The sequence below is a fragment of the Manacus candei genome, unplaced genomic scaffold (genome assembly GCF_025592945.1).
Source record: "Manacus candei isolate 608988 ecotype Guabito, Panama unplaced genomic scaffold, ASM2559294v1 h1tg000159l, whole genome shotgun sequence".
Classification (NCBI taxonomy): domain Eukaryota; kingdom Metazoa; phylum Chordata; class Aves; order Passeriformes; family Pipridae; genus Manacus; species Manacus candei.
Genome location: NW_026138207.1, coordinates 2,111,857 through 2,135,993, shown reverse-complemented (window position 1 = coordinate 2,135,993; position 24,137 = coordinate 2,111,857). Strand labels below are relative to the sequence as shown.

The following is a 24,137-nucleotide window of genomic DNA, read 5'->3' as shown; positions in this document are numbered from 1 at the left end:
TGCATGATACTTTCTGGGCCCTGTAGCTCTACACTACACTAGTATAATTAGAATGCATGATAAAAATACTGAAAGAGGAGATACCACCAGGCTAGAGAGCATGCAATACTCTTACATACATGCAAACTTCTTACATAAATCTGAAGTTTTCTTATTCTTGACAAAACTACGCAAAATGTAGCGGAAGGACCAAATTAACCTACCATGTGGCTAAACACACTCATAGCTTTTGGAACGGTTTCCTATCTCATACCACATGCTACTTAACAAAACAAATAAGCCTTCATGTCTTCTGAACCGTAAGACTAAATCCCTCTTTGAAACAAACAGCACTGGTACGTTACCTTTGATTCAGCATTGGCTGTCAAATCACCTTTATATTAGACAAAAACATGCACAAAATCGTAAAATGGTGGTGCGTGAAAAAAGTTAAAACTTCCTGTTGTAGGTCTGCTACAGAACCCTACTTCTTGGCCGCTGCATCTCACCTCTTTGTAACAAAGAGCTGCTGAAGGCCGCAGTGGCGGCGCGGGCCGCAAGCAGCTCAGACTCCAAGGCTTGGGGGTTTTCGGAGGTTCCAGCGGTCCCCAGTTTATCGTGGTATGTGGAGTCCCGTGATGTGACGGATGGGGGAGAGTGTGGTACGCAGGAGTCAGTGGTATTGGTTTGCTGTCTGAATGCTTACTGGAGGGTGTTACTGGATGAGAAGGAAGCTGTCAAACATGATGGGAAAGGAAAGAAAGCATATTATCTTAACGAAGACATAGTATCATCAAGGACTGGTGAAATAATCTCACTTGCTATCTAGTACTTCTGTTTATTGCAGCTGGCCTCTGAAAATTTTTTACACTAAATTCTTTGAAAAAATGGAGCTTAAACAATTTTCATTGTCTACCACAGAGCAAACACTAAAGAAAGAATAGCTACAAGCAGCCCTGCTCCCACTTCTCTCTCTACTGAGACAGAGTTAAATTTAGATCCATTCATATCCAACAATTCAAATGCAGAACTCAAAAGAAATTACTTTAGTAAATTGTTTCTCCACAGCCTGTCAAATACATCACCAATTAAAACCTACTATTCTAAGTATACTTAAAAGATGGTGATGTATTACTTGGTCAAAACAGAAAAAGTAATGATAACTAATTTTCTTTTACCCAGTTAAACTATTACACCAAGATCTAAGCATTTTTTGTTCCCACAATTAAAAACAGAATGGTCTTTTGACCCATTAAACTACAGTCACAACATTCAGTTCTTGTTACTAATGGCTAAAAGAAGTAATGCCTTCCTTTGTGGTATATTTGCCAGACAACTTAATTCTGCTCATTCACTTCAATCCAGAAGCTCTTCCTTACCGTGTGAGACGGCACAGAGTGAGGTTTAATGGTGGGATTCCCAACAGTTGTGACTTTGGTTTGCCTCTGCAGGTGATCCACCCATTCATGCAAATCTTGTTGGTTGTTACAAGAAACTAGTATCCTTTCAATCATATTTCCTAGGTGAAAAGATACCAGAACATATCGGAAATCACAGAAGAACAACTTAGTCAATGCAACATAATTATAAAAGACATTCATTTCCTAAAACTTTATATCCTCTAAGTAGTAAGCAAAAAATTTTAACTTCTATTTTCAGTACAACAGCATCCCACTTTTCCAGGTTGTAACAGATGTTGCCTTAAGACAGGCATCACAGACATTGCCTCCATGTAGTTATTCTTAGTCAAGTACAGAAGTTCTATTTTCTTCCATAGATCTAGTAATTAGGCACAACCTTAATATCAAGAAATAGATGTAGGAGTCAGGCTCATCTAGTAGCCTTACACTCTTAACAGGAAAGCCAGCAAAGATCCCAAAAAATCATTCTTGAGTCCGTATGCGACAATACAGGAAACGTTATAAAACAGAGTTCACTGGTCTCTCAGAAGGCAACATAAAACTGGTCTGAATCCAGTATTAAAGTTGAGGAAAAGTCATTTGGGAATGCAATCTTAACCAAAAGTTAATTTCTGCAATTAACTCCATTTAACCCATCACATTCTTCTTGAGGTCAGCTCCATAGCATCATCTCAAAAAACACACACCATCAACAGGTTTTTTTCCCCTGTGCCTCATGGCATTGATATGATACTGTCAACCACTTGAGAGGGTCAAAATCATTTTACTTTAATGCAACCTGCTTGGAGCAGAACTAATCCAGGAAATAAATGAAGGTATGAAGCTCCACTCTGTGGACCCTGCTCCCACTGTCCTTTAAATTGCCTAAGGACATATGATATATGATGAAACAGATGACTTAAGAGACAGAAATTATCCAAAATAAGCACAACAGCAATCATCATTAGTATCAGAGATGCTAAAGGTCTCTCAGAAAAGAGGCGGACCATTTCTAAAAGAAAGCTCTTGCTCAAAGCTTTTCCAGAGTCTCTAGAACTCCTGTTCTTCCAGTGAACAGCATACTGTAAACTGCTTTGTTATAAAGGACCTTCTCCAAGGCCACTGCCTCCATTCATTAAGATACAGAAATTCCTGGATGAATCCCATGCATAGGTAGCTCCCTAACTGCTTAAGACAAGCAGTAAAAAGCAGTCTTCAAGTGAGACTCTGGATAGCAGCCTTACAAAATCTGTATAATCACAGGATGGCTGGGGCTGTAAGGGACCTCTGTAGGTCATCCACCCCTCTGCTCAACAAGCACAGACACCTAGAGGTGGTTGCCTGGGATCATGGCCAGTGAGCTTCAGAGTACGCCAAGGATGGAGATCTCTCCAGGCACCCTGTGCCAGTGCTTGGTCACCCTCACAGCAAAAAAGTTTTTTCCTCTGTCCAGACAGAGCATCTGATGTCTGAAATAGTATATCCTAGAATAAGTAGTAAATAAAAATATTAATGGGCAATACCTGATATTTCAAATGCATTTTTATGGTTTTCACTGTCTTCTAGCTTTGTAATAGTCATTCCAGTCATGGGCAGTTTTCCCTTAAAGAAAAGGGCAGTAACACTGAAGTTAAATCCAAACCACACAAAAACATTACCAAGTAAAGAAAATACTAACTTTAAGCTCTGAACAAAAACATTCATAGTAAATTGACAAATGCACACACATTGATGGGTTTAAAAACATTTAAAACAACACAAACATCTCAGAAGTTTTTCCTATGTCCAATTTCTGAAAAGGACATCTGTGACTTCAATAAGAATAGTTGGTACCTATGCAGGCTGTGAAATCCATACAAACTTAATAGTGATCACTCCTCACACCCTCAGGTTCTTGAAACTGAGACCTTCAGGGTCATCCATGTTACATGATTAGAGGCAATGGTGACTTTCTTTAAGCATATTTGTTTGTAAACTGTTTGATTAGCTCTCAAAATAAGGTCTGTGGAACAAGTATATTTATAAAGAAAGATTCCACTAAACAAATGCATCAATTATTTACTGAATATTTATTTCTCTAATAATGCCATTACTAAATGCACTCACAGAAATATTGGGGGTGGAGGGGAAAGCAGTAAATGCCTTTAAATTTGTAATCTTTGTTCAGAAGAACATACTAATTTGCAGAAGATCTCATTATAAACCCAGTCAAGCAGGAAAAAAAAGTCAGTTTAGGATAACTTTTTGACCCTTTAAAAACACAGAACAATAAATAAGATCGAATATTTTCAGGATGAAAGGCTTTACCAAAACTGCAACTTTAATAAAAGTTCTTTAAGACAAATCCTGTATTCTCCTGCACAGAAACACTATTCAACACACGCTGGCAAAAGAGCAAATACTATATACTGTGGAATTTTGGCTCCAATGAGAGAAAAGAATAAAAACCGACTTTATTTGTTCTTCTTTCCTAACAACTGTAGAATGGACAAAGGTTTCTTACAAGCTTGGAAATGAAAAATCACTTGGTATTCTGTATGCACAGAACATGCTCAAGCCCAAGATACCAAAGAGAAAGGAAGAGTTCTCTTGCAGCAGCTTCCCCACCGAAGGAAATGTGGTGGACATGTGCACTTACAATGCAGCTAAAATTTGCTCTTTTCCCTGTTTTTCCCTGTTTGCTGGTTCATAAATAACACAGCATACAACCACAACAGAGAGATGTACAAGAACTTCTGACATAGGTGGGAAGGGAATATGGGGGTACACTAAGCAAAAGACTGGTGACAAAGATGACCTGAACCGCAAGGCAGGAAAAGGTACAACCAGCAAAACACAGAGAAAAATGGAACTGAACTTGTAAAACATTTATATTCCCCTTCCTTCAACAAACAATCATGTAGTCCCCCTGTGAAGTATGGTCTGTGCTCCTTGTGACTTCAGTTTACCACTGCTAAAAGTTCTCCTCATTTGCTCATGTGGCAGATATCAGCACTATCAACCAGATAATTTGAAGCCTGTTGACAACTGGACTATTCAGAAATGCAGGGAGGGTGTAATGAAGGATGCAGCCTCCAGTGGCATAATTTCTGTGGGAATGACTGAGGGAACTGCATCATCTTCTGTCCATATCCATCTGAGTTCTGAAGCATGAACCTCAGAAAAAATGTCCAGGAGGCCCACATTACACAATCCAGACGTGGCTCTGAGCCACCATCTCAGACACAAACAGTGCTGAAAATAATTTTACCTTGCTGTTAATATGTAGTCATTCAAATTTGAGACATGCTCAGTGATAAGAAAATCATACAAGAAGTTATGAGGAAATTAAGAGATTTGCATTCAATGGAGGGTTGGATGGTGAACTCTAAGAAGGGGCTGTGGCCATTCTGAGTAGAAGTTGAAGACAAATGCACAGAAAATTGCTTATTTTCTTATTTCCTGAACAATGATGTGCACCTAGGGGATAAAGTGGGAGGGAGGATGAAGAAATGTGACATACAGTAGGAGAGGCAAAATAAAACCTCACAGATTGTTTAATTTCATACTGCTTTTTAACACATTAAACTCCCAATCAGTTGCCTTTTTAATCAGTACACGAGAATCTACCTATATAAGAAATTCTGAACGTGCCACTTGGAACCTGCCTTTTCTAGGACCTCCATCAACATTGGAACAATCAGAAGGAGCACAAAGCTAAGAAACTCAACAGTCCACTTGAACTACCTAAGGCAACACCATTTCTGACAAATACAGCTATTATCGTGGCAGGTAAGGTATGAATCCAAACATAAATTTTGGAGTTTATTACCTCTTAATAGAAAAAAAAAAAAGTCACATTTTGTGACTGACTCTGGTTGATAAAACAGGAACACCGAATGACTAAGTTTCAGCATTCCTTCAAAGCAGGTAAATCAGGAGAAAGGAATAAACTGCTCAAGTGCCTGATTTACAGAAGCACTTCTAGCAGGTGAAATCTCTTTAGAACTTTGTTGTGGTTTTTCCCTTGCTTTTGGTGCTTTACTGTGATGCCTCAAACCTGCGTGGCAATACTTGAAGAACATTTATACAGATTTCAAAAAGTCATGCATGGACTGTGCATTTGCCTGTTGGGAGTCTTTGGAACTACACATCCAAAATGTAAAGTGCTTCTGCAAAACATGCCCTAGAGCCACAGGGGAGCCAACCCAAACACTAGTCATCTTCCTGCACTAAAGCAGAGTTGTTCTATCTCTGGAATAGGCCTGTGGGGTAACAGCCACAAGTGTTCAGAAAAGGAACTTGGTAGAAGAGCTCCAAGACTGTGTCTACCAGCAGTGAGCAGAGGATTTGTGGAGGGAAACGCCTAGTGCTAAGGTCCCAAAGGCCACATTATATGCATTTCTGGTGGTGTTACATGGGGGTAGCCCTAGGCTGGGGCTAAGGACTGAATGTCAGCCCATGTACTTGATCTTCTCCAACAGTCAGAGCAGAGCAAGTGCATTTTTGGAGTGTGTCTTCCAGTTCAGCTTCATCCAGAGGGAACCTAGTCTGCGAGCCCCAGAACGACTTCTACACTGTGTCTCAGCAATCATTAAATAAAAAAACTAAAAGATTAATTTTAAAAGCGTTCTGCTGATTCAAAGATAAAACACTGATGTAGCTCCATATAAACAAACTGATGGTAAAAGCCCAACGCCTATCAAGGAAAGCTTAAAAGGACTGTGTAATTTTTTAAGACTCAAGCAGCAGTCAAAGAGCACTAACAAACCTATGCAACAACACACTTTTTCTGTGTAGATCTAAAAAGCTACCGATACTTCCTCTCATTAGCAACTACTAACAAGGTAAAAAACCCCTCCTTGCTGATAGTCACAGCTGCAAAAAAGAAAAAAAAAAAAAACAAAAACAACAAAACAACCTGGCCTCATAGGCCAGAATTTTACCTTTTACCTTTATAAATGCAGAAGTTTAATAATATTTCCAAGTTTTCTATGAAATATGATTTGGAAAAAACACACACCCCCAGCACATTTATACACATAGGTACATGCATTACTTTACCTGATAGATAAACCCACTCATTCTTGGGCTGGCAGACAACATTAGCAAAATGTTAGGGAAGAGAAGAAGATACCTTTCATTCTTTTCCTTGTTAAAAGAAGAAAATGAAAAAGTAAATACAACATCACAAGTCCCCTCTCCCCTTTTTCCATTTTACATTATTAAAAACTATCAACATTACAACTCCATGATTACTCTGCTTTTAGAAGAAAAATTTTACAGTCTGGGTGAAATACTGACCTTGTCTAATATATGACAACCACTGTTTGGCCAATTTCAGCAAAAACAAAATTACATATTGGGTATATTTCTTAATATAATTTAGATGGATGCTGTTACAATAGTATCAAGACTGTGGTCTCTCAAATTGGAGAGATCAGATTTTTAAATATTGGATTATGCCCCAAAGTACTAAAAACAAATCAATAATTCTGTAGTCAGAAGAAAAGCACTCATTATTTTGGTCTGATTTTAATTTGATGGTTTCATGTATGGAATTGTCCATTGTGGTCTTGTTTTGGGGTATTTTTAGGGAAGGAGCAGTAAGTGTACTCTTAATCTACTTCTACAGACAACAAAACAGAGAAGCACTAAATTAAAACATTATGACAAAACAAATACATCCATTGACAAAGCCACTGTCTTAATTTCCAGTATCTTTGCAAAAATATAAGTCCTTAGTAAGTTTTAATGTTCCTGTTCTTCAGTAAACATTTACAAAGGTCTGTATCATTTTCAAAAAGAGAAAACCAAACCCCACTGCTGGTGCACAAATGAAACTGTTCTGTATCTAGTCAAAAAGATGTAGTGCTATGCAGAAACTTCTAGAAGTCCCTTCCATTTGACATTTTATCTCATAATGAGAGTGGGGGGTGATGATTTGTTTTGAAGACTTCAAAAAGAGACATGACTGCAGAAGATGCACTATTAACTCTACTGAATCTTATTTACTTTAGCACCTGACTAAATATCTGAGAGAAAAATATCAAGTGACTAACTTTTAAATATTCAGTTGCATAAACATTTTTCTTTTTCTTTATATTTATGGACATCTTTGTTCCAAGGCAGGAAGCTGACTGAATGAGGTTGCAATTCAAAAGCCCCCACCAGGTTCAAAGCTTCATTAATTTTTCAGGGTAACAACAAGCAGTAAAAATATGTCAGTAACTCGTATAACATTTCCTTTCTGTTAACACTTGCTTTTAAGATTATTTTAACATAGGTAAAATAGTAGTACAAGCTTTTCTTTGTGTGGTTTGTTTGTTTCTTTGGTTAAAAAAAAAAAAAGATCCCAGACTTTGACACTTTCAACTTTCTAATTTATCATCTTATTCCATTTCTGAATCACAGAATAACAGAATATCTCAAGCGTGCATTTCAAAATTGACTACTTGAGCAATGTGCCCAAAACAGGAAGAAACGTATGCCCCAGACACTTTACAACATAAAACTTGAACGCATTTGCTATTTAAAACACACTGTGATAACTACTATGCAAAATGATCCTGTAACATAACTACACATGAAAAATCCTGTTTAATTATGCACATTCAAAACAGTCCTGCAAAAATAATCTTACAATATTTATAACTGCTGTATTCGGTCACTTTTCAATAAATTTTACAGATGAAAGCATCCATCTTTGAGGAAATTTTTTTTTCCAGGTTTTGAAAAAAGGCTTTAAATCAACAGAGACAGATTTTAACTTAGATTAGCATCTCTGAAGCATTCTGTTTATTTCTGTTGCATAATGATTATAATGAACTTTATTCAAAATGGAAAGACCAGCAGTAAAGATGAGAAGGATGTTACCTCACTTCCAGCACACTGAATCATGACCTGGGACATGTAAATCACATTGCCAAGTGTTTTAATATCCTCTCCCTCCCAACAACGGATAGCTTCTGTCAGTATTTGTAGCTCAAGTTCTTTCCGTTTCCGTACTTCTTGACATTGTGCCTAACAAACATAGGGAAAAATACCACTTCTATTAACTCCATCAATTTGGAATGGGTTAAGGATAGAAATATCATTACAGTTATATTTATTGTTGTGCTTCTGGTACACAGAAGACAGCACCTTACTTAAAGCATTTTCATTTAGATGACTATGACTAATATTTTTTATAAACTAGTTTTGCTAACTTAAATATTTTACTTTTCAATACACTGACTCCAATTACTGTTCCAAATTCAGTCATAGCTGTTTCTCAAATTTCTCCTTTCTTTATATTTCAAATTTTTGTATGTCCAAATGTGCTCAGCAGAAAAGAGTAACACAGCTATCAGAAATACATGTCTATACAAGAAAGCCTCTTTCTTCAGTAAAGAGACACATGCCATCTGTGCAAACAATGAGTACGTATAACCTGGTGTTCCTATTTTTATTAAGTGTCTCCAACCTGCTTCTATTAATTTGAATTTTTCTCAACAAGAATTGTTTCCTCTTGTTTGTATAGCACCCAACAGGATGGAACACACAAACCTCTTCTGAACACTGCTAACATTAAATTTCTGATTTAAAAAAATAAAAAATAGAAAATGCCAGGTTACCACCGGCACACATTCCTAACAGGAAGCATAAAACATTAAGTTTATTGTAACTCAGACTGCATTAATTATATGCTTGTTGCAGTTGAGGTGTGGGTTTTGGTTTCTTTTGTAAAGGCAGTAACAGACAGCTCATCTGTTCAAACTAAGCTTCCAATGTTCCAATTATTACTGAAAGTCTTGCATCTTCTGAACTTCACTAGCACTTTCCTCTTCATCCTCTCTCCCCCAGCTCCAACACCATTACCTGAGAAGGAATGCACTTTAAAAATATCAGAAAACGTACTCCTTTGTTTAACAGAGCCCTTCTTCAGGACACTACTTATGTTAGCACCGGTAGAAAGGGAAATGAAGCATGATGAGAGGGCAGACAGAGGTGCAGAATCCTTTGTGCAACTCTGACATCAACAATCTATTTGCTGCAACTCCCCATCCTAAATTACCATTCTTAGCTCTGCTACAAACAGCATCAACCTCCAGGCTTTCAAAAATTTACTATACAAACAGTTACAAAAAAGGTCACATTTTTAAGCAATAGAGGGAGATAAAATTAGAAAATATTCTACTTTAAATAGATAATCTAGTCTTTTATGACTCTTACAGAAAGATTTTTGAAGGCAGTCATGGATTTTTGAATATCTGGACGATCCGGATGATAATCCTAAAACCAATGGAGAAAACATACATAAAAAGTTTAGTTCCAGTACAATTAATTAAAAAAATGTTAGAGGCTGAACTACAAACAAATAAACAATTCTGCAAAATTGAATTTGTAGACTGATCTGCTCTCTTTTCGTGGCCGCTTTATATCAAAGACTGGTGGGTGTTGCTTCTAGTAAAACTGCAGTTATTTGTCACATTCCTACTTACACTTTAAATAGAGCCACAGAAGTTTTACAAGACCTAGTGGATAAGAGATTTTGAAATCCTAAGAGGAGAGTTTTATTTGGCATGTTAGCTTTGTCACAAACATGATTCCTTACAGACCAACTAGCATGTTCCGTTGTCACTGACTGACAAACCAAGTTGTGTGACAAGACCCATATGCCTTCTGTTTCTCTCCTTTGTTCACACTCCAAACATCTAACCTACAAAATGCAAAGGTGAAAACAGTAGCTCCTTGAACATCTTCCCGTATTGTAACAATCACTTTTGAACAGTGGTGAGGAGGAGTCAAAGGGACTATTTTGGTGATGTGTTCAACATGCTGAGGTGAGAAACAGCACTCCTTCTACAAGATAAAGTGGCCTCAGGTAGTATGCAGGAGACACATTCGATTCTAAGCCAACTAAAGACCCCTATAAGACTGTTCTAAGAGCGATGATTAGCTTCTCTGGACAGTTTCACTTTAAATGTTTAGTTTTTACAGGAAGTTTCACTGCACTGAGTCTTAAATAAACCATTGCAGCCTGTACTTTAGAAGGCTGACGGAAGAGCAAACAAATGTAGTTTTGGGTCCCATCATGTTTGACATGTACCTTTAAAATAATTGTTGTCAAATCATCATTAAGCTGGAACATAAATGCTGATAAGATATACCTCCATGTGCCTTTCAAGTTCTTTGAGTAACGTGGGGTATTTATCCAGACGCATAAAAGGTTTGCTGAGGCCCGTGGTCAGTACAAGGATCCCAGGGCTGTTGGCACCTTTCATCTCCATGAATTCTCCTAGCTCCTCACTGTGTACACAAGATATTTAAGCAAATTAAGATTAAATTATCAAGACAACTAAAATTACATTGGATTCTCATCTACAACAAAATATGCCAATAAAACAAGGGGTCAAATAAATAAAAAAGTAATTCAATACAACTTAAGTGCTGTGATCGGTTTATGCATTAAATAAACTGCAGGAACAAAGGCATTTGTAGATTTGGAGTCCTTCCAGGGAAAAACAGACACAGGATCCAATCCATCATTCTAAGCAACCATTGCTCAAAGGCAATTCCTAAATGCTACCCCATCCAAGCAATGATTAAAGAACAAAACCATTTGCACTATATTCTATTGCTTAGCTCTTTATTCTAGTAAAATAACAGCTGACCTTAGAGGTGGTTTACACAGGTAATATACAAGTCAATGGTTTCATATTTAAACAAAAATTACTATTTTTTAGGTGTCAGGCACTAATGAGAAGACACAGAATGTTTCAGGACTTTCTTCCCTCCCACACTTACATGTTTAATGACCTCATCTCACACATCCAAAATTTTACTGCAAAAAAGTAACGAACATCCATACAAATGGTAGAAGTAATTACTGTGTAATCTATTCTTAAATTGAGTTAGGGTTTCACTAAGGGTGTGCTTAACACAACACAACTTGTTTGGACAGCAAAGCTGTTGTAAGAAATACTTGCTCTCCAAGTATCAAGGATGGCTACCTCCCCTTCTCCAGATGTTTTTTCATATTTGAATCTTTTACAAGAACTGGTCCAGCCACTCAGCTTTTTACATTAACTCAGTTGAAAAAGCAGTGCATCTGAGAATTTCAGCTCACTTTGCTATCAAGGAGACAAAATAATTACATCTTCTGCTTCCTTATAAATCAGAGGTTTCAGAGGACTATGGTGGAAGAGAACTAGCTTTTCAAGAGTTTAAGTTACCAGGAACAAAATGAGCCCTCTCTATTGGGAAAGGAAGATACAGCAGCACTTGGGCTGATTGCCAGGCTTCACAAAATACAAGTTGCAGAAGAACACAGGATTCTAAAGACAAAATCTAAATAAAAGAAATTCAGAAAGTTGCTTATTAAAAAGATAGCATCTTACATTCAAGTATTCTAGTCATCTGCAGATGAAGTTGCTCATGTTTTAAGCCCTTGTTATAGTAAATTAACTAGTTCTCAAAAAAAAAACACACAAGAAAAAAATGCTATTCTCATGTGACAGTCGAGTAAATTCCACTCTAAGATATTCTGAAAGTCTTTACTTCCTACTGCTCGATAGCATTATGCTCTCATAAATCAGAACTACTACTTAATTTTTTCCCCCTCCCTAGTCATTGGCATTGTCTCATTTTTCAAAGGAAGCCTTAGCCAGATACCATATTTAGTACTTTCAGAAAGTGTAAAAAAGAAAACAGTGTCAAATATCAAACAGCAATAAAGGACATGTACACTTGTTACATTATGGTCACATTAACAAAAGGAAAGGGCAAAGATCTCCAAACCTAGGGCACAGTGTTTCCATGCAGAAATGAAAGCAAATCTTGACCTGCTCGAATTCCATAGGGAAAAAACACTGACAAGACACTGACATAATACATGCACTCAATTATCAGTGAGTCATGGTATTTAAAAGTATTATGTACATTAACACAAAACAGACCATTGTACTTCCCCCAAGACACACACACATACTCCCCCTCATTTCAGAACAAGTGACACTGCTTATTAATGTAATTTGTCCAAATAGATGAAGACAGTAGAACAAGACATCAACATGGTGCTTAGGGACATGGTTTAGTGGCAGACTTGGCCGTTGGATTTGATCTTAAAGGTCTTTTCCAACCTAAATGATTCTATAGTTCTACAAACCGTGACATTCCCACCCCAATGTAAGTGCTTTACCCACTATCTCACATGGATCGTTCATCTCTCAGATGTTCACAGAAGAGAAGGTACTTTTCCATACAGTTTACTCCAAGTTTACTTGTCTTCAGATTAGTTAATCAGTATTTACTTACACTACCTTGCTTATGTATATCCAGCACTGTTTCTGAATTGTCAGGTCCAACATCACTTTACATCACCTCTTTTTAGAGCTCACCACCCCCATTCTAACAAGGTCCAGGCACTCCTTCGTGCATGTATTTGTGCAATTTCTGCTGCATTCAACTGCTCAGTCCAGAAAAAGGGTGAGGGGATTTCCCAACACCTGCTGTGCATTTTAAAGATGCAAAGAGAAGGGCTAGGCACACTTAAGAAAGAATCTGCTACATCCCTTTTAAGCAAGATGTATCAGCAATTCCAGGCCTCCTAAAATCAGCTCGTGACATAATCAGGTTTTAGCCAAAATTAAAACTCATTGAACAACCTCCTACAATACCTTGCAGGAAAAGTCATAATAATGGAACACAGATAAGCCTGAGTACTTTCTGAACTTAAATTTAAAATTAGGTAAAGCTGGCCAACTTTGAATACCTAGAGTCTGAAGACCTACTTTGCCTAATGCTTTCTTAGTCCCAGCCCTTGCTCAGCAGAAAATCACATAAACTTCAGAACCTGACAACTGATTCCAGTGGCACTCTAAACAAGACTAAAGATTTTGTCTGATAACTATGTCTTGGTTTTACAGTGTTACCAGCTACTTCTTGGTCAAATATTCCGGGAAATTCGCTGAAACACCAAGCTGCATGGCTATGCTGCGGTGGCATGTCCTCTCCTCCTGACTCAGATTAAAGGAAAGAACCCGTTTCCAGTAAGTAATGAAGACGTGACACTCAGTTTTCACAGGAAGCTTTACCAAAGTTCACCTGTGAAAGTCATTCTGTCAGGAGACACCCAGTGGTTTTAAATTTCAGTTCACTCTGTGTATGACTCTGATCAAGTGCACACCACTGCTTTTTTTGTTTTATCCACTAATTCTACCTGTAAGCACCCCCATCCATGTCAGCATCATAAAGTTAGGTTACATACAGTATTTCATCATATTTCATCTTTTTGAAGTGAAAGACATTTGCTATGAGAACCAAGGGAGAGTAGCTATTTATACTCATTCACTACATTTTGATTACTTCAGTCAGACACACAGCCCCTGCTGCTTAATTTTACCAGCTCTGCCCCTTTACATTATCTACTATTCTTCTGCATTTCAGGCAGCACAATTCATACAAGTATTATGCAGCTTCTCTTTTCACCCCCACACAGCAGCCAATCTCAAATACCACAGGCCATTCAATTTAACACTGTTCTGATCGGTGCTAGTTTTTGCCCTTAGGTTGCAAAAAGGTGAAAACCCCCATTCCTAATTACTTCGGCCATCTCCATGCTGTCAGGTGTATACAAACACATTATATAAATTATATTTGCTAAGCTACCCACTAACACAAGGCAGGCACTTCCTTCTCCCTTTTTTTTTTTTTTAAATTTAGCGCTTCTACAGCAGAAGGAACATTGGTTACCATTTCACCCACATTCACATCTCTAATTTTCACTATTGTTGTTCCATTTCATCTTTACTACAGCATTATAAAACAGACATGAGAAAGTACAAAAAAACTCACTGTAGCCTGAGTTAAAACCTGAAATAAAAACCTGGTATTAACTTGCTTTTGCTATCTGCTCTGCAATCCCTTAAACTAAACACACTCTTTGGTTATGCCATTCACTGCTCAAGTGATACTTGTTTGTTTATCATCATCTTTTTACTTAATCACAGTATAGGAACCCATGGAGCAAGTTTAAACCTCAGCTCACTTGGAAATGTACACAAAGTCCTGAAAAACAGGCTTAGCAATGGCATCATCAGCAAGCCTTTTATACTGAGAAGTGTTAATAGGTGTAATTAAAACTGAATGATGTAGTTTTCCTCCCAACATTCCCAAGAGGACAATATTTTCTTTCATACAATTCTGCACTTCCCTCTGACAAGTTCTGACATGCCAGCTTGCTCAAGCTCCAGTCTGAACACGTGCACACACTCCACTAATACAAGAGTTCCCAAAATTTTGTCTGAACAGTTCCATCATGCAGACCCCGTTATCATTCTACTTATGCTATACCAATCTGCCACCTCTGCAGCTTTGTTGACATAAAATATCCATCAAAATGTGGATGTTACTTTAGCTCAAAGTGAATGTCTTTCATTTAGTCACAAAAGATAAATACAATACAGGATATAATGGAAGAGTTTACTTTCAATAACCTATGAGTGGCTTAAAATCCTGTTCAAACATGACAACAGTTCACAACTGACTTTTAATTAATTGCAGCTTAAAAAAAGTCAGTGTCAGCTGCTTTGCCAAAGACAATGGCTCTTTCATGTCACAATTTCAATTGATGACTGCAAGCACCACAGTCTCCTAGGCAGCATGCACTAAACGAAACTCCAGCCCACAGCTACGCAGTACATTTTAAAAAAAAAAAAAGGTATCATTTAGCTGAACAGGAAAAACTTTTGAATGGTGAAATCATCAACTCAGTCACAACTGCCTAAGTAGCTTTTCAGAAAGAGGTAGATGAGACCTTAATTCACTACTTACATTATTTTACACAATAAAATGCAGAGAAGTATACTCAAGTGCTGTGCTTCATTTATTCTGAAATCCCAAGTTGAAGAGTTCTTCCTATTCCAGACTAGTTTTAGTTCAAACTTGAGATATTTTAAAGGTCACCATGAAAAGTGTCTTTAAGCCTTATTAATATATTCAAATCTTTCATAGTATATCTGCCTCAAAAGCTGCAAATCAGACTGGGGGAGGGAAGAAAACAAGTTCAGATGTGCCTACAAGTAACAGAAGGCAAAGAAAAAAAAGGCCATTTAAACTTGAGGAAAGCAGATCCAGAAAAATCATTTAAAACCACAACTTACACTTCTGAAGTAGGTCTCTGTTTGTAAGAGATGGAGCACGAGCTATCACTGCTGAGGGGTCTGAGGACTGAACACAGGCACCGCATTTTGAGAGCGTTGTGACACAGCTTGGCTCAGCAACCCCTCTACTGCAGCTTTTAATTTCCTAGGGCTAAACTTCCCAGTCAAGCTCCTCTCCCAGGGACTGCTGCTTGGCGTATGACATCAGCCTGCACACTTGCAGGCTCAGGGATCCTCCAAAGTGGAGGAGGCACAAAGAGTTTTCTGACTCAAGCTGATCTGTATTCCATGCTCCAGTTACTCAGAGTAATTGTGATGTTTCAGCTCCACAAATTTTATCCAGACTGGTACGTCTGTGATGCAAGTGTAGAATATGCTTGGGACATGTTATCTAAGAGAACACAAGAATCTAGCAAAATTAATATTTGAACAAGCAAAGATTTGTGAATAGCCTTCTTGGTGCTGAGAACTGGCTCAATACTTGCCACTTAGCAAAATAAAAGAGGCAGGTGTTTGTCAGTAATTTTTGGTTGCTTTTTCATCAACTTAATTTTCTTTTGGGAACATTTTTCTTTTGTTTGTTTTAAAATAAACACAGTGCTGTTTAAACAAAGTAAAGAAAACTTAACACCACACTCCACTCCTCCAAAAATTACATACCTAATGCTGGTTACATTGGGTCTGCACTGTCCATATTTCTTCAGAAGAGTCATGTCCACTGATCAGCGGGAGTTGTTAAACTTTTTTTTTTTTTAATTACGCTATCCACCCTTCAGTAATTTCTATATTTAAATACCTTTCCTCTTGTCATTTTTGGATGCAGTCCACACAAGGTGCCAGTCCTAGCTTCTGCCCCCTCTTTTTCTTTACTGGACTTTCTCCTTGTACTGAACTTTATGGCTTGTGATCTTCCCCAGGTAGGTAACACTTCATGTTCCTGGCACTCCTTACTCTGTTGTAATTACTCATTTCTGTACTTTGTATCCAACTGGGTTTCTTAATCTGAGGGAAACTCATTCTTTTACACCTTCAGTTGCTCATTCTGTTCCTTCTCTTACTGGAAGGCAAGCATATGTCTATGATCAGAAGCACACAGAGGAACCAGAGCTACTTTGACTAAACACCACGTTATCAAGGCAGTACTGCTCTCACCAGCTGTCAGAGACTGAAACGGTTAATGATTTATGCATTCTAGGAGACTTTTCTGCAGGCTTTTGACCTCAGATGGGCAGTTGGGCCCATCCCTCCCTCCAATGCTGAAGGTGTCAAGCCCTGAAAAGGCAGAAAGAGCCGAGTTTATAACTGATGGCCCATTAAAGCCCATACCCCCCCCCCCCCCCAATCTTGAAAGGTGGGAACCAGGCCAGACACAGAAACTCTGCGCAGGCCAGGGAGAGTTTGGAGGCTCGAGGCACGGCCCGTGACACTGACCATGGATAGAACAACTCATAACTTCTTGGCGTGTGGGGGCTTCTCTCCTTCACCCCCAGCAGATCAAGGCCACCACTTCAACTGACAGACATGGAAGAGGCAACTACCAAGTGTCATCGCTGGACCCCGTGGGCGGTGACTATATACGTTTTTTTCCACTGTTCTCTTTTCTTTTTCCTTACTCTCCCTTACTCTTATCCTGTCTTTCTCCTCTATGCATTCCCCCCCCCCCAAAGGTTATCTCTATGCCACGTTGTTATATGACAACACCCAAAATGCTAGCATATCTGTTGATACAAAATTGTTAAAATAAACCTTACCAATATATGCTTTCAGACACCGATTATTCAGTGTCGTTTCACTCTAATCCACCCCAAGGGAATTATTGATAAGAACCTGGGTTACCCCTCTCCCCTTTTTTTGGAGCGGGTCGTAACACCAGCTAGCAAAATTCTCTCCTAAAATAATACCATATATTGGATCACCTACCCTTGCACTTGAACTGGGATCTTCAAAGCAAAATTTTGAGATACTAGAAACAAACCTGACACAATGGAGTCACACGGGTATGATTGTTACAGAATAAAGTAAACAAAACAGGGATCCTGTACACTGGCACTATAGCCACTACAAGAAGGGAACTGTGGAGGATATATGCAAAATACTGTGCTCTGCCAGAGCCACTACCCAACTGTACCTGCCAAACTCCACCTCTTCAGCTCTAGCCAGTGGCTTAAGACACAATTACAAGATACAATGACAGATTTGAAGAAAAATTACTGAATCCTTCAAAATAACTGATTTATTACATAGAAAAAAAGTTAAATTCAGGGGGAAAAAGTATACAATAGATCCAAAACAATTTCTGAGACAAAATGCCCCTACCAAATCTCAAGACAGTTTAAAATTTGAGAAATTATGTTGTGTACCAACTCTAACACACAGATAAAACCTATAAAGCCACAACTGGAACCAAGAGAACCTGTCTCCAAATTTAATAGAAAGCTTTTGTTGTTGTAGTGATTATCAGAGGGAAATACAACCTCAGAAACAGATAGCTCTGGAACCTGAATTCCTGTTTGGGGCTCCATTAGGTTTTATTCCCATTTCTTCATGGTCATATACACTTGGGTCCCCAATAATACTTATTTTAATAGTTTATTAATAATTTAACTTATTAAATGAAATATGTTTGTGGTTTTGAAGATTTGAACATCAAAAATCTCTTATTCTTTAAATAATATAATTAATCGCCTTCACACCTCACTACATATTTACATAAACATGCACATATGTGAACATATATGCACACACATCCCCTTATTACATATTAACTGAATAAAAGCCCCCACGTTGCTGCTGCAATGGCAAAGAAGAGAAAGAGGAAACAGACAGGCATTCATATTGGATGCCAGTTAAAAAAAAGGAGGGAAAAAAAGGCAAAAAAAAAGATGGTCACATTCCAACTGAATACCCCTTTTAAATCTCTAATTCCACCCAAAGTACTGCTATTTAGAACTGGCTTCACAAAAATGCTATTCAATTTTTTGTCTAGAAGTCCACAATGATTCTGAGTAACTTAACATCCTGGGGTTTTTTTAATGTATATATAAATATGCATAGACACAGACTCTACCAGGTGTCAACAACATTTTAACAGGTATTACAACACTGCTTGAAGAGCATGCTTAATATCTCAGCAAATGACATATAAAAACCTCATATGTGTAATATTCCACCAAACCAGACAACTGCTTACAATTTTGATGTTACAGTGATCCAACTGGTTAAAGAAAAAACACAGTTAATGCTTCAGTTAATGACAGCCAATTTTCTTCAATTTATTTTTAGTCAGTGACAGTAAAAAAACAACAGTATTATATTTTATAGAATAAAGAAAACCAAAACCAAAATAAAAGTTTCTGAAGTTTCGTCTAGGGCACCTAGCTAGGAGATGTTTTTGATTTCTTTTTTGTTGGTATGGTTCCCAGCAAAAACAAGTGAGCCTAATAAACTGCAGAAAATACTAATTTTCTGATACAAGAATTTGACTTTAAATTATTTGCTAGGTTTTTTGTAAAAAGGTTTTCAGAGGCACAGTTAATACATACCTGTTCATTTTATGAAGTGCACAGAGTTCATGGTAAGAAATAATTTTCTGTAGACAGTAAGATTGTTACAAATCAAATATGTTCAATATCAAACCACTCCAGATTGCTCCTTTTTCCTCTCTCTAAAATGCCACTGCATAGCACAGCTGTTACAAACATGATATTGAAATCCAAGTATTCCACAAACACCCATTTCTCTCTCTTATTTTTTGCTGGTATTAAAACACATAGAATGGTTTTGAACCCTCTGCTAAAATTGTACTCCTAAAAAACACCAACAAAACATCATCTTTTAAGAAAAGACCTAAATCTGGGTCTTTTATCCAGTATTAAGTGCAGTGCAGCTGTTTCATCATTATTACAATCATGACTATCCTCAAACCTCATGGTAATTTTTACATTAAGTTTTATAACAGATGCTTTTACACATTAAAAACATCTCAGCTAAACAGACAAGGAGACAGTTCTGACTATTTTCCAATCAGTCTGTTATTCCCCTCTTTCTCCATACTTTTAAAACAATGTAATTAAAAGTTTTCTGGCATTCCAAGAGGAAAAGGTTCAGAACTGCTTAAAGCCACTTTCTGATTTCTTCATGGCAGCTGTCTCAAGCTGAATACTTAGTCAAGCCACTTGCTAACTACAGCAGTGTTGGACAACAAAAATTAAGGTATTAGAATAATAAAATAAGGGTAATTAAAAACAACAGGATTTAATTCTGTTGAGTCACGTTTGGCAACACAACAGAATTAAACAGAGAACTGTCTATCACAACTTCTCTCTCTTAAGCTATCTCATACAAACAACACAATTGCTTTGAACCTGCTTCCACATCCAAATTATTTAACTCCTCTATGATACTTATATTGGCTCTGCCAGGATTTGATATCAAGCTGACTTCACAGACCTGAAGCTGAATTTTTCTTAGGACAATCTATGTACAAAGAAACATGAAGGAGAAGAAATGCTTCTCTTCTCCATTTACAAAATAAACAGGTTTCTATCACCACTTCTCACATTTCTATCACCACTTCTCAGAGTTCAGAAAGTTAAGATAATCCTTTACAAGAATCTCCAAATCTAAAGAAATGAAGATGATCACTTCGCTGTCACACATCATCTTCCACCTATAGTTTAAATCCCAGACCTCTGTATGGAAAGAGCATAAGGGCACGAACAAACAAAAATCTAAGCCCAAGAGTATTAAATACCCCACAGGCACAGATCACCCAAGTATTTTAACCATTTATCAAAAATGGTACTAGAAGAGGGCCATCTGAAAGAAAGCAAACACTAAAGGATTTCATCAGGGAGTTTTAAACATTTTTTTGTCCTACTGAATTTTAATAACAAAAACTTATCTTCTTTCTGCCTATAGCGTAATGTCAATTTGCATCTTGATTTTGTAAACCAGGGTTGAAATATAGTTGCATGTATTACTAACAAATGATACTTCAGTTTTTTGTCTAAAACTAGGGGGTTTATCTTCATAATATTACGAGTAAAGCTCACAAATACGCCACATGATGTTGCTGTTAAAATGAAATTTGAGTTCCTGAAAGAAGCTAACAATATAGTAAAAAAATCAATTGTGCTCCTCTTCATTTACAAAGTGCTAAGAATACTCAAAATTCTTGAGGATGGATTTCTGTCCATCACAAGAAGACAGAAAAGGAAGGGGGGATGAATCAAAAAAGAATATATATCTTGCTAGAATTTGTCCTATGGCTAACCTTCAAGAGGAGGTCATGGTTCTGTCCTGCACCACACAAGCAAACATAAAAAGCCCCAAAATAACATGATTCAGCTTGTGGGTCATCAGGAGAATACAAATACATAGCAAAAGTTTGTGAAAGCAGATTTCTTGAATCAAATTCTGGCCTCAATACTTTTCCCTCAAAGTGATACAGGCCATCCACTATGCAAATTGAAGGCCTGTTCAAAAGCTGAGCAACCCTACATCATGTTAACTTGGCATCCTACTTCTTACACACAGAAAACAGTAATTTTGTAAACTTAAAAAGCTCATACTCTTATCACTCAAAAGTAAAGCTAAGGGGATACAATTATGAAGTTCAGTACATACAGACACACAGGATTTTACAGGGCTAAGTTACAGTGCACCAACTGTCTAGAAAGCCTACTAGTAGTCATGTCAATTATGCCATGATTTTACAAACTTGTTTTGATCTCAACATTTTTAAAACAAAGATGACAACCAGTAACATTTCTTTTACATATTCAGAGTCCAGCATGTGCTCTTTCAATGAAAAAATTCTTTCAAATAGTCGATAACACTGCCAAAAGTGACAAGCTGGTCCTGATCATACGAAACAGCTTTGTGTCATGGGGCTTTTTGTCTTTTTTTTTAATAATTTTTTTTCCTTAAACAAGGTTTACCATACTAAACACATGTCAAAAGAGACATCATAGCTTCACAATGCAAGTATGTTGCACACCTTTTGGTATCAGACTTAAAAGACCACAAAGTAAACATACCTGTGTTCTGTGAGAACATTTACTGCTGATGGATGGTTGGCACAGTACGTAAGGTATAAGCTTTTCATTTGAGGCATCAAATTTAGAAAACATCCTCCAACCCTCTGCTGAGCTTCAGGCAACCTAAAAACAGAATAATGAATATGAAAATACTGTAATACCAACCAGACAGAAATAAATTAAAGCCTAGAAAAGCAGTGTATATTATGTGCTGGTTTTGGCTGTGGTAGAGTTAATTTTCTTCACAGTGGCTGGTATGGGGCTGTGTTTTGGCTATGTGTTGAACACGGGGTTGCTAATATTGAGATGTTTCTGCTATTGCTGAGCAGGGCTTACACAGAGCCAAGGCCTCTTCTGATTTTTGTACTGCCATGCCAGCAAGAAGGTAGGGGAAAAAAGGGAAGCTGGGAGGAGAGACAGCCAGTACAGCTGACCCCAACTGACCAAAGGGATATTCCATACCATAGGACATCTTGCTCTGTATAACACTGGGGGAAGAAGAAAGAAGGGGGGATGTTTAGACTGATGGTGTTTGTCTTCCCAAGTAGCTGTTGCACCTGAGGGGGCCTTGCTTTCCCAAAGATGGCTGAACACCTGCCTGCCCATGGGAAGTGGCGAATAAATTCCTTGTTTGGCTCTGCTTGTGTGAGAAGCTTTTGCTTTTCCTATTAAACAGTCTTTATCTCAACCCACGAGTTTTCTAGTTTCTACCCCGTTCCCACTGTGGGGGAGTGAGCAAGTGGCTGCATGAGGCTTGGCAGCTGGCTGGGGTAGAACCAGGACACAGCGTCTGTTTGGTTTCGTTTTGTGATTTTTGTTTTGTTGCTATTTTTGTTTGGGTTTTTTTTATAAAAATAACAGATAGATTTCTATGGTTACTGACCAGCATCCAACAGTTTTCTCCTCCTTCTGCTTATGCCACCATAGTATAGGCAGAATATAATACATACCTGTAGAACTGTCATTCAGTAAAATATTTTCAAAAATTAATGGTAATTAGCACCTTCTTTAGGGAATTAAATTTTCAGTGAATATACCCATCTGTTAGAATAGTTTATGATCCACTTATATATGCCATGACAAATCTTAAAAGCACTATTTCAGCAATTAAGACAAAAACTAGACGGCGTAGCAACAGGATTCTCTTCCTTTACCTTACACAGGCAGAGATGATAGGATTTAAATATTCATTAAAAGATCCAAGTACCCTCTTAAGCTCTAATAACACAAATAGAAACCAGTTACAGTGCAGTAACAGGCTGTTTTTACACAATTGTCACTCATCTTAGTTTTTAAGGACCATAAAGCACTTTTATGTTGGGTTGTAACCAGGACAAGAATGCTGCTTTACCACCATCAGTGCAGAAATACTTTCTACATCTTTCATGTTCAGATACACCACATTTGCTAAACAGTGAAGGAAAATTTTACAAGTCTGTTCAGAAGAGTTTATTTTGTCTAGCATAAAATGGTGCTTAAATAATAGCAGCCTCAGTGACTTCAAAAAAAGATGACTTATAAGAAAAGCTTACTTTCACACACTCTTAGTAAACCTAATCAGTTTTGATCAAGTTTTCCAAAGAAATATACACATATTCATATAAGTAAAGAAGGACAGGATATGAAGGAAGACAGTATGAATATACACAATGTAATTTTCAAAAGTTTTTAGCAGAAACTGTTATTGCACATTGCAGCAAGAAAATATCTGGAGTATAAATATCTGAAATTGGCTGCATAACTCCAGCTTAGAACTGGTACAATCAGCAGAGAGTACAAGTCTGACTTCTGATTTCTGCATCAATATAAGCAGGGTGGGGGTGAAAGAAAGAGTGCAGCTCTTCCAGTCCTATTCCTATTAACTCCTTAAGCCATACAGGTGAGATGTAAAAAAGCACACTCACATACTTTTTTATAATCTCAAATAATTTTCAAGTTATACACCAACTGACAGAAAAAAGCACATACTCTAACCAGCCATGCATCCTAACTGCTACTATGCCACCATTCTCAGAACCACACAGGAATACCTATACAGGGCTGCTTCCTATGTGAGAACAAATAAATTGGACAAACAAAAGAGCAATATTGTAAGAGTGTCAGAAGGGATGAAACTCTTTGACAGAGTGACTCCCACTTAAAGGACTAAGCCTCTTCAGCTGTAGGCTGTAGGGTATGGCTAATAGCCAATTGTATAACCCACACTGAAGCTAACCAGAAGATGGGACACTAAACTTTCATCAGTCTTAGACTACAAACTTGTTTCTGACACCTTGCCTAAACCCACTGTACAACATGTGCACAACAAAATGTTTCAATTTCTCCATGCACTTGCTCTCCTTGCATAAAGACTGCATTTCCTACCAAAAGTATGCAGAGTCTTTGCTTCTTTGCAAGATGAGACAGTGGATTTTGTTGTTGTTGTTCTTGTTATCTATTTTACTACTCTTAAACCAGTATTTCACTCTGCTATAAAGCTAAATGAGTCCTCAGTAAGTACTCAATAGATACAGTGTTTGTACAGTCAAAGGGCTCCACGCAAAGATCAGTTCCAACAATTCTCTCTTGAAGAATATTGTTTTTCTGAAAAAAAA

General features: G+C 37.6%; 1 protein-coding gene across 7 annotated transcripts in view; it reads right to left on the bottom strand.

Moving 5' to 3' along the window:
• The window catches only part of ARHGEF7 (Rho guanine nucleotide exchange factor 7), a 126,118-nt gene that overhangs the window by 24,770 nt on the left and 77,211 nt on the right, over nt 1-24,137 (bottom strand). For all 7 annotated transcript variants that reach the window (XR_007900829.1, XM_051772824.1, XM_051772822.1 and 4 more), the window contains 8 exons: nt 21,544-21,666; nt 10,511-10,649; nt 9,573-9,632; nt 8,235-8,381; nt 6,423-6,509; nt 2,903-2,981; nt 1,359-1,498; nt 489-713 (listed from right to left, as the gene is read on the bottom strand). Coding sequence is in view for 6 of the 7 variants with exons in the window: in XM_051772824.1 (XP_051628784.1) it covers nt 489-713; nt 1,359-1,498; nt 2,903-2,981; nt 6,423-6,509; nt 8,235-8,381; nt 9,573-9,632; nt 10,511-10,649; nt 21,544-21,666 (1,000 nt within the window). In the remaining variant the exon portion in view is untranslated. The remainder of the gene's footprint in view (nt 1-488; nt 714-1,358; nt 1,499-2,902; nt 2,982-6,422; nt 6,510-8,234; nt 8,382-9,572; nt 9,633-10,510; nt 10,650-21,543; nt 21,667-24,137) is intronic.